This window comes from Mercenaria mercenaria, chromosome 4, assembly GCF_021730395.1.
Source record: "Mercenaria mercenaria strain notata chromosome 4, MADL_Memer_1, whole genome shotgun sequence".
In the NCBI taxonomy this organism is placed as follows: Eukaryota; Metazoa; Mollusca; class Bivalvia; order Venerida; family Veneridae; genus Mercenaria; species Mercenaria mercenaria.
Genome location: NC_069364.1, coordinates 22388217 through 22400392, shown reverse-complemented (window position 1 = coordinate 22400392; position 12176 = coordinate 22388217). Strand labels below are relative to the sequence as shown.

The window sequence follows — 12176 nt, the reverse complement described above, 5'->3', positions numbered from 1 at the left end:
GGAGTTTATGTAGATTTCACCAATGTCAGAGAATGTTTGATGAAATCAGCAACAAACATACACTTGTCTGTTATACAAATGTTTTCCGTTACAACGCTTTTCTTATTTTTGCTCGAAAAACAAGACAATACATATTACTCTAAAGAAAGTAAAGGATTGTATGTATTTCTTTTGAATTCATCATATAATGTGAATGGGGTTGCTTTTGTTGTAAAATTATGGCCCTTATTAATGTACATTCAGTATTCCCATATGAAAACAAGCCGAAATGCAGTCACGACCCAGAATTAGTGTGCTTTTTCCACATATATCATTATGGGCCCACAGATATTACTTGAGGGATGTTCTTGCAAACCTCTGCAAATCCGGGCCTGATGCAGTGGCCAAGTATTCAGTATATTTAAACACATTACCCAAAGAATAAACTTAATCAAGCATAGGTAAAATAAATTAAAAGATTGTTTAACAAAACTGCGTAAAGATGTTACACTTCAGTTACTTTTATTTTTAAACCTTCGATCATGGTTTTCCAACTACATTTCTATTTTTAGCTAAAGGTTAGGTCTAATTTTAGCCTACATTTTGTACTATCCCAATTTGAATCGGGCGGGCACATTTGTGCGGTTGGAATGAACATATGGAGCGTTATCCTGGAATTACGAATGGAAGACCAAAGAATCCTGATTATGCTTTGATGAAAGAAAGACTTGTGACATTCGAAGACTGGTCAAGAGATGGGATAGCTATTGAAGACCTGGCAAAGGCGGGGTTTTACGCAACAGGTACTTTTTAAATATTGATGTGATATTTTACAAGCAGATACATGTTAACAATGTTTGAGTGCTATGAAGACACATTATACAACGATTAAATAACATCATAAATCTTTACACGATTTTGAAAAAGCACAAATGTATGTTCTTACATCATGTTTATTGTTTCAATTTTCGTCTTTTACTGTCACTTTACTATACCAGTTTTGCATGGCAATATCACATACATGTGAACATCATTTAACACAACAATAGTTCCAGATAATGGCAGTATTTGTCATTGTTTCATTTTTATGATCAAGCACATTAACATTATATATTGCCTTTGAATGTTAAACGCTGCGTTTACAAAACAACAAATGGAAGAATGCGACACATAAATAAATTCGGTTTGATGGTTTGAAATCATGTTATGTTAAGGATGTTATTAAAGTTGTCTTAAGTATACGATCGTCCTGCCAACAGTATCGCTTTTCAGACGATGATTTTATCATTTGTATGAGGAGAAAACCTTGTTATTTGTTTCAAGATAAAGCAACAAATAAAAAACTACCAATTTTATAGCTGATAAATATTAAATTCAGAGATGTTTTCAAGGATATAATGCAATTTGAATATTTAGTTTAAATATAGTATATCAAAAGCATTAAGTTTTATATGGTTAAATTTTATTAAGATAAAAAGAAAAAGAAGGTTGCTTGTTTTAGATATTCCGTTATTTAAGTTCATTACTCGTCGCACGTGCTAGTATTTTCTATTTCTCATCTATTAAAAGTAAAATGTTTCATGAAAGTTCACCATTTACTGTTATCTAATCATTATGTTTGCAAAAGTGTAATAAAGCTGTGACTGTTTTAAATAATCTCAAACATAATTTTTGCGTGGAAACAGACACATAAGAGAGCAGTCCAATTAATTTCTTATGTACAGTAAAAGTAATCTTTATCTGTATTATCATGTAGATTATCGCGTTTTTGTGCTTTTTGTTTTTGCTTGTGTGTGCATTTTGTTACGTGTTGGTTTCCATGAAAATACAAAATGTATATGTCTTATCTATGCATTACGCATGCGCTTCAGTATGTAATAGTTCACGTATATGTTGACAATTTTTTATATTCTTAAGACTAATCAAAATATGTTCTGTTCTATTCTATTCTTATTTCTGTTTTAGGAAACCAAGACTCTGTTAGATGTTTTTACTGTGGTGGTGGGGTGAAAGACTGGCAACGAAGTGATGATCCCTGGATATAGCATGCGACAGTCTTCCCACATTGTGAATATGTAAAACTATGTATGGGAGAAGATTTCATAAACAGAGCAGCAAACATGAACGAAATGGATACACAGGTGACTGAAATGACATTTTCATAATTGCAACTAGTAACTCAAGATTTTTTTTGCAAATTTCTTGGTTATACGCTCTGAAATGAAATAAGGTTTTACCTGTTCCTATTAGATTTTTCTGATACTAATACAACAAATCAGACTTTTATTGCATAAACTTAACACTTCTTAATTACAAAGAGATCTTTAAATCTAGCCTGTATGAATATATTATATTTTTACTTACGTTTCATTTGATTCTAAGGAATTAACTAGAAGACTAGCAGAAGAACATCTTGTTCCTGACCAGCTAATAGAAGATTTAAATTGTAAGGCCGCATTGCTTCTAATAGATAAAAAGTATAGGCAAGAGGATGTTGAACAGGCTATTCAAAAGGCAAGGGAAAAGTACGGTTAGTGACATATTTTGTCGATATACGGTATGCAAGAAATAAAATTAAATTTGTTTGTCCTTCTGTTGTTAAAATCGGTGAAGTGACTGTTGTTAGGAAATCATATGAAGTGCCCGGACGTAGCTATTAAGATATTGAAATATCGCTCAAAGTACAATTAAGTTAACTACACATCAATAATCTGCGTTTTCCGCATTTGCATGTACACGGCAAACTCAAGTACCAATAAGAGTTACAAATACATTAACTTTCCGCAACGACTTGATCTTAATTAGCACTTGAAAACATGACAGTATTTTAGAAGTTAAACATATACTAAATTTGCTTTAATATTTGTCCACAGGTAGAGAAGAACTAAGAGTTCACTTTATTCACGAGTTTCTTAATAGCAACATGGTAACCACGCCTCGAAACATCCATGCAGTTGCACCATCACAACAGACTAATAATACAACAGTATCAAATGGCTTAACAGAACATCAACATCTTGTTCGTTCGAGGGATTTTAACTCTGAGAATCTTGATACTCATGACAATTTTTTAATAATTGCGTTGTAATAATACCATACTAGTTTTTATCGCATTTAACACTACTTCCGTTCATAGATCATAGTTCTTGTTTTATGTACTAAGTATTCTAAACACGTGTTTGACATGAATTTAGTAAATGTCTGAGCATACTGAACATATTGCCTATAAAGACAGATATATATATATATTTCCTGCATAAGAAAGATAAAACTTTAAAGTACATAATGTTACATCATGCAGAAACATCTTTAAGCCATTTTGTACTTTACATAGAAAATAAAATATTAAGGGTAATACAGAATTGTTCTAATTGTTCATTCTATCGGCTATAGGTCTTCTTATATCATTTCAGGCTATGAAAGAACTTAATTGAAAATTATGAACATTTCAATATCTAACAGAATTGCAGCCATTTACTGAACTTTTGTGACTATAAGTTTTACTTGTTAATTTTGAAATAGGTGTACATGTACATAGCCAGAGGTACAATTTATTTTCAGATCAAGATCGTCTGGTGGCAGAAAATCGGAATTTAAAAGATAGAATGGCCTGCAAAATATGTATGGACAAAGATGCGTGCATTGTGTTTATTCCATGTGGACATATGGTATCGTGTATAGAATGTGCACAGAGACAACGCACGTGTGCGGTCTGTAGAGCGGAAATAAAAGAAACAGTGCGGGCGTATCCCGCCTAGAAATCACAATACTCATATTTGGACATCTTTAACTACCTGATTTTAGGATTGACAAACGATAGAACTGATGATAATTTGCCGTATAACTCATCTTTTGTTTCAAGAAGTGCTTCTGTATATGAGTCATACAATGTTATTTATTTTCATGCGGAAACCTTAAAACAAATTTAAAATAAATTAAAAATATTAAAAGTATTTATAATCTGATGTTTTCTTGTTTGAATATCGTGACAGAATCTTGACAAGGGCAAAGTTTATAACATGGCAAAGTAATTAATTACAGACTAACTAATAATTTAATATTTTCAAAGTAACTACCATTACTCGTTGCATGTAGTGTAATATATATTAATCCACGGTCAAAAGGGGGTTGAAATCTTCATGTTAGGAAGCCTTCCAGCTGGCTTGCAGAAGGTCGATAGGTCTACCCAGGTTCCCGCTCGTGATGAAATAATTCATGGAGGGCACCTAGGGTCTTACTCCACCAACTAAGCTTGAAAGTCGCAATATGACCTTAAAGGCCTAGATTCACTACTATATAAGTGTCCCCCCCCACAAATCCAATATACAACTCCCATCTTATCTGCTGCTTATCAGCGATTATGTAACCGTAACTGATTAGAGGGCAATTAGCACAGCAGGGACCCCTAGACCATGAAGATGTGTGCAGTGGAGTTGAAAGAAATTAATTTTTCTTCAGTGAAATGTGGAATGATAATAATATTTATTATTATTTTGATATTTAATTTATATAAATGATAATAACTATTAATTTAATGGTATAATAATGATAATAATAATAATAAAAAATAATAATTATTATTATTATTATATTACATAAAGGATGATTAAAGATACAGTAATAATATTGAAAATAATAATGATAATAAAACACAAGTGTAGTGAAAACTTCATGAGTTCTCTGTGCTGACAAACAATATTTTTCTAATTGGAAACTGGGTTTTTAGTAATCATGTAATCAACATTATTTGAACTTCAAATTATTGTGTTCCATCTATACTGAAGTTTCATTTTCAGTATGTTGCCAAAAGTGACTTTTTTCATGCTTTGCTTTGTAACTTTGAAATGCACATACTGTTTTCAATTTTTAGACAAATGTTATTTACAGTATTCTGCAAGCTTTAGGTGAGTGAAAGTCACATTTTTCTGAAATATCACAATTCTCCAGACAGACTGAAAAAATAAAAACTTGCATATTTCTTTAAGTAAGTTTATCATTATTTCATTATTGTGAAAATAAGTTTCTGATTATTTTATTATTGTGTTTGATCAACAAATATTTTTCTTTACATAGAAATGCCAAAAAAAAAAACTAGTATAACTTAAAAAGTTATCAATTATATATCAATCTAAAATAAATTACATTGTTTCCCCTTCTCACTAATTGATACACTTGTAAGGTAGACTGAGTCTCCAATAAACATTGACCCTTGTTTATTGGAACCAAACTGCGATGGTCATTAGCCCCCAACTGTGCTGGTGAAGACAGAAATCCCTTGGCCCACTGCCAAAATCTAGGCCTTTAAGTTGTGTCGGTGCGACGTTAAACCTAACAAAATAAATAAATTTTCACTTTTCATGCCAACCATTTTTACTGTAGTGTCAATGAGGGTAGGCCGGTGGTCTAGTGGTAACACGCTTGACCGTCAATCCAGAGGCCTGGTGTTTGAATCCCGGTCCAAGCTCTAGACATTTCTGAGATGGTCTCGAGTGTCTCCCACCTAACTCAGAGGCCTGTACTGGTTCTTTCTAGGAAATACGGTTTCGCGTGTATCGGTGCTATACATCGGGCACTTTAAAGAACCAGGCTGTCTATTCACAAAGTGCTTGGCTAAGTTAGCCGGACAAGCCTGTATCTTAAAAGGATTTCTCTATCTGTTCTGGGGGCTTTATCTGGTCAGATCTGTGTCTGTACTAGTAGAGGATAAATTTCGCGCCCTGTGTGGCTGCGTTTGCTATATTTAAAGCGCCTTTGAACGTTTAACATGAGAAGGGCGTTAAATAAATCTGGTGTTATAACAATAATAATAATAATACAAATAATGATAATAATAATAATAATACATTTGTAATAATAATAATGACTGTTGCTTTTGTCACAGTATAAGCGATAATACAGCATGTACACATGTAAATTTAGTACCTGTGTGTAGAGAATGGATTTATCGTTATACCGGTACGCCTTTTATGTGAATGCAGTGCAAAGCAAGGCGGCACGATGATCAGTTTGCATTATTTTTGAAAAGCTCCTTGTATAATCAAACAATAGTTAAAGACTTGAAAGTATTAAAAAGATATAATAAACACATACGCCAACAGCAAACACAGATGCATTCAAATGTGTTACTTACGTATTAAAAAGATACATCAGTCATTGAAAATTTGTAATCATGATAAATAAACACGTAAAGAACACACGCTATTTTTATGGTAAGTAGGCTTTATCGTTACTTCTTAACTGATTTTCGGAACTTTATTAATACTATGACTTGAACATAAGTAAATCCTCGTTATCTTAGTTATATATATCATGCGGTAATAAATTATTTTACATATGCGTACAAAGAGAATGAAATATGTATAGACACCAATGTTAAAAAGTATTTGAAAACTTACATGAATTGGGTGATCAAATTTATGCTTGCATATAATAATATGTAATATGTGTTTAATGAAAAATACATTACTTTTAACAGCAAGATTTTTTGTTGACTGAGAATCAGAATCTGAAAGACAGAATGGCTAACAATACATACAAGGAAGAAGATGTACGCTTTTTGTTTATTTCATTTAGGCATATAATATCATCGAGAGGGATGTTCGCGTAGACAAAGCACACATGTGTAGTCTAGAGCGGAAATAAGAGACAATTCTGGTGTATGCTGCATGGAAACTCAAAGACTAAATGTAAGAAATTGGTTTATTTCCCTATTTTCTGATTAATAAAGGAAACACCCAATTGAGTGATGATACAGCGCAGTGAATCATTTCCTTTTACTTCCTATTTCTCCCCTCTAAACAAACCATATCCTGTTCAATCATTTCAAACCCAACTTGTAAACCCAGCATATGTGGCAGCTATATGAGAATGAATGAAAAATAATAAAAAAACTAATTTGCATTAAAATAACTCAAATCATCTCGGCAAATATCCTTTTACCTAAACCAAAATACTTTTGCTTGGTTAAACGAGATTTTTACATTAAAGATGTTTAAATGTAAAAGTCATTATTGCCAGTCTGAAAGTGTGTTTTAGATGTCTTATTCAAACACTGCTAGCTCTTATATACTTCATAAATTCAGTCTTTTTACCATATAGTTCAGTCACTCATTAAAGGTGGCAATATATTACAAACATACGTGCAGCGCCAGATAATACGAAAACAATATTACAGAGTTCTTGTTATGCTGAATAGGTAAGAATAATGGTGAATATTCTAGCCCATACCGAAGAATATTCCTCCGGCCACTAATCGATAGCGGTCAGATTTTCTATATAGAAATAAGAAGGGCATGTACACATTTTACTTAATAACAAAATTACTAAAATAAGAAACCTTAGGTGCAAAAAGATTACCAAAGTTCAACATTTGATTCATCACAAGGTTTTTTTAAATTAAATTTTATCTTAATTTTTATTCGTTCTTCACATGAAGTTTAATGCCATCATTTCGTCATTTTTCCCTTCTTTTTTCCATATTAAATTTGCAAAAATCTCATACATGCGTTTCTTCAAAGCATTTTTTTTATAAAACCATTGATATGAAAGCTTAGGTGCAAAAAAATTCCCACTCTCAATGAATTTATCTTTTGAATGATATTTATTTCATTTTTGTGAAATAAAAATTTGATTCGTTCTCAGACGGTTTATTTCCACTAATTTGGAAGAAAAATTAACTTCAGCGCGAAGTTGTTGTTGTAGCGTCATAAGCAGACGATATTATTATGCCGCGTGAACATGCGGTATTGTGATCAAAAGGTTAAAGTAATGATTTAATCATTTAATGTAATTTTACTTCACGAGTAATTAATTTTATGTTAATATCACACATTAACAATATAAGAAATGCAATTAAATATTGCAATTAATATTTCGGTTCTAAAAGGAAAGAGATGCGCATTTCTTCTTATGTTGTTGTTGTCACCTTATTTCATATACATTTAAATATCTGTGTCAATTATGCCAATTATGTCAATTAAACATTAAAAGAGATAGCTTTTCTATCGGCCCTTGGATCACAAATGCAAACTGTCGCTATTTTTCTACTCAGTTACAGTACAAAAAGGTAAAATATAGAATTTTTGTATATATTTTACTTAATAAATTTTAGTAAATAAATTCAAGGTCCGCCTTGATCAAATTAAATGTGGAAAATATGTCCGGAGTATTTTTGTGTAAAAGAATGTTTTTGCAGTGTAAATAATATCTGCATTTAAAACAGAATTGAATTTTACTTCAGTAACTTAATGATATATTTTTGATTTCGTGAAAATTTTATCTGGTTTCATGATCTTTTCAGTTATCATAAATGTCGTCGTGATTAACTTACTTTCATAATTTATTGTATATGTTCAATTCAAGATAATTTTACATGAAACGAATTTCTATACTGTAATCCTATTGAAAGATAGTTTATAGAAGTAATAAAATGTTGTATGCATCACGTATAAATCCTTTTTATTGGACCTGTAATAAAACTTGCCAATTACCTCTCAGTAAGGAACGTTAAAACAACATAGATGTTTATAAACACTGATAAGGCTATAATTGCGTTTTGAATTACGGGTATTTTCTTTTTGTAATTACAAGGTATAATTATCATGCGATTTTAATCTTTCGCATATTTTTTATTTTGCAAACAGTTTTCATATATATATAGTTTTAGTTTTATTTTTTTCAAAGTTCCATAAGGCAAAATAGCCCATGAGGAAGAACAAAACATAATACATGGCAGGACAGTGTTTAACAAATGTATACAATGATATGGTTCATCGGAGAAGGTATACAATAAATTGCATATCAATTACAAACATATCAATCATTTAAGAACACATGATGATACAAAAATAATGATTTCATTAAAGTAATATGAATTAGTGCTTAACAGAACTTACTAGTGTCACATTTTGAATATTACACATGTTACAGAATCTCGTCATTTTACATATATATTTGTTTTGTAAATAGTGGATACATGTAATAGCTTTGACTAATACATATGTTATATTATTGTTTTATACTATGTGGGTAAATGTAGTACCGGTAGCATTCGATCAATAGATATGTTATATCCTGTATGCTTATACAAACACATATATACACATTTTCAATCATATACACATCATATGTATACTATATATACACAATATGAAAGTTGACCTTGCCGAAACGAAACACAAGCTCAACATATCAAATAAACTGTAAATTATAGTTTATCATGATACTATTACGTTAAACAAAATACACTGCAAAAAAAGAATTAAACTAGGATTCTTATGGCAGTTTGCCTTAAGAAAATACCAGTTAAAATGACTATAAATGAGAGGTTAGAATATTAGTTTAAAGCGTACAGTATACCGTGTCTAGGCGTACATATAGCACTTATGTTCATTTACTAAATTAATTAAATCATTTATTTATCTATACATACTACAGTAACGAAATACATACGTCTGTAATAAAAGAGAGTATCTAATATTAAGAAACATTAACATTATTTTCGTTGACAGCAACTGGGTATAACCTTTCTTTTCTTAAAGCAAAAGCTTTGTTCACAAAATTCCCTAACTTTCGTATTATGCAAACATTTTCAGAATTTAACAGTTCAATAAATTTTGGCATATTTGGTCTTTTCCAGTAATACATGGGAATAAAACGTTTTCTTAGATTATTATATACTTTACATTCCAATACAAAATGGTATTCATCTTCTAAAACACCACAAGAAAAACATTTCCTTTCATTAAGAGGTGTACTGTTTGGCTTAGTCCATCTGCCAGTTTCAATATGCAATCTGTGAGAAGAAACTCTTAACTTAGTAAAATCTGTACAAAAACGTTTGATGTTTATACAATTGAGATATGGTTGAAACTTAAAAATAGCAATATGTCTGTAGAATATAGCCCTGCTTGAATTGTCTAACCTACTTGACCAATTTTGTAGAAATTGATCTTTTAATCTTTGTTTTACGTGCCATAAGAACAGGTTAGTGTTACCAACACTTTGCATAAACCATGCATCATAAAAACCTAACGTACATAAAAGATTTTTTACTAGTGAACACCAGTTTGTTTTATTTGGGTAATTTTCACAATCATTTTTCAATAAATTATACACTTTGTTAACAAATTTGTTCTCATTTGTATGCAATATTTTTACCCAGTATTTTATGATGTTATAATAACGCATTGACTGGAAAGATAATCTACCGAGTTCACCATATATGAAATCGTTTTGAGTAGTTTTCTTAACACATAATATGCGTTTGCAAAATTGCATGTGAACTCTTTCAATTGCATTGCCATGTACAAAACCCCAAACTTCACTGCTGTAGTTAAGAATAGGACTTATTAGCTTATCGAAAAGATCCAACCTATGAGAAGTAGAAAATATTCATATATTGGTGGAATATGTGCAGTTATATTAAAATGAGTAATGTCAGCTTGAATACGGCAAAATACCTGTACCACGCTGATTGCCACTATCTTTTTTTTTTTTAATTTTACAAACATACCATAAATTTCTATTCATTAAACTTCCTATTTTGCCAATATGTTAAGAATTACTGAATTGATATACGTATGATGTTCAACCATTTCAGAATAAAAAATCAAAACCTACTCCTATGTAATTATAAATTGTAAACAGCTGTTGTTTTTTTTAGACTAAGGTCTTTTACACATATTATACTTAAAGACAGCGTTATTTAAAACAAATGTAAAATCAGTTCATATTTCTTAAATATATATGTCAGATTTTATTTTTCAACGACAGCGTATTTTATATGTGGGAGACGCCGTAAAAATATCAATGCTAGTGCTATATAAATATAAAAGGAAGTGTACGAACCTTCTTTTTTCTAGAGATTAAGGGTCATTTACATTTCAGATTTGGTTGAAAATAAAAAAAACAAAACAAAAGACTTCATCGATATTTGCCTTTAACTTGAATCTAAATGGTTTACAAATAGCAATGTTCACCCGATTTGTTACATTATTTTTCGAAAACATGTTAAAATATACATTCTTCTTATATAAGAAAAGGTATGAAAATATGATTTTTATATGAAAATATGGTTTTTATTGCTGATAGAAATGTTATATTAATATAAAAATTAATTTAATTATTACAAAATAACATGTTTAAAATGCTATGGTTCAGAAAATTACATATTAAACATTCTTTTGATAAAAATGACATGTTTTATTTCTAATGAAAAATCCCTTTTCCATAGTTTGTAACTCCAGTGACATTTCAGTTAAGCTTGTTTAATTATCTTATGAAAAACCTTCTCTTTTATTACACTTGATATTGAAATAAACATCCAGGTGACAATACCCGGAGGCAATAGATATCGACATCGCAATACCGGTCACCTGTTACCAATACCATATAGCTGTTGTCTCCCCTGATATCGATTTTCTGCAATATCGGTCATGAGGTCAATTCTTCCTCATGCAAATCATGCACTAGTTTTACATTATTTGGCCGCCAGCTTGAAAGCCTATATATTTCTTACAAACTAAAGCCATCTAATACTAACTTTACAACAGCAGTATTAATTTGACCAAATTAACGCTCTTCCCATTCAGGTTATTATACGCCAACTGAAACTAATGTAACCACACCTGAAATGGTTGCTACATTACAGTTGAAACAGGTCTCAGTTTGTATTAATTTGCCGAGCATTTCCGTTTTGTTCCAATGTAATTTCTTGCTGAATTCACACGAAAGGACTATAGTAAAAATTCGCAGTCCGAACGGAGGCTACAAATGAAAACTTAATTTGAGAGTCCTGAGTTAATTCGCTATTTTAAAAATATTTTCATTCAGTGTTGACAGATTTTCAAAAACTATGTGGTATAAAGACATTTCGTAACGGTACCATGTCAGTTGATGAAAAAAGTGGATATTTGATCAGTTTAGGTACATAAAGCCGACAAATTTACAAATGCGTTTACGTCTTTTCAGCATTACAGAAAAATTGTACCAGTCTGCTAAAATTAGACGTTTTATTTTGCTAATGCATTTCATAACATTCTGAATACGGATAATAGCTAATGTCAAGTGTAAACCAATCCCACACTAAATTAACGTCACAATTGAAAACCTCAGTTTTCAGTTGTAGCAGTTAACTACTGTAACTGCTGCAACTGCTTACTGCTCACTTCCCATTTATTGTATCTTCTTTAAACTTC

The 12176-nt window shown here is 30.9% G+C and overlaps 3 protein-coding genes across 5 annotated transcripts in view; all 3 read left to right on the top strand.

Moving 5' to 3' along the window:
* The window catches only part of LOC123551167 (titin homolog), a 280515-nt gene that overhangs the window by 34184 nt on the left and 234155 nt on the right, over positions 1-12176 (top strand). The gene's annotated exons all lie outside the window — the stretch shown is intronic.
* The window catches only part of LOC123553269 (baculoviral IAP repeat-containing protein 2-like), a 45058-nt gene that overhangs the window by 7603 nt on the left and 25279 nt on the right, over positions 1-12176 (top strand). The gene's annotated exons all lie outside the window — the stretch shown is intronic.
* LOC128556245 (uncharacterized) lies at positions 579-3944 on the top strand. The gene is made up of 4 exons (XM_053540704.1): positions 579-782; positions 1945-2120; positions 2362-2509; positions 2853-3944. Exons 2-4 carry the CDS (start codon positions 2067-2069, stop codon positions 3065-3067), a joined length of 417 nt encoding a protein of 138 aa, XP_053396679.1. The 5' UTR covers positions 579-782; positions 1945-2066; the 3' UTR covers positions 3068-3944.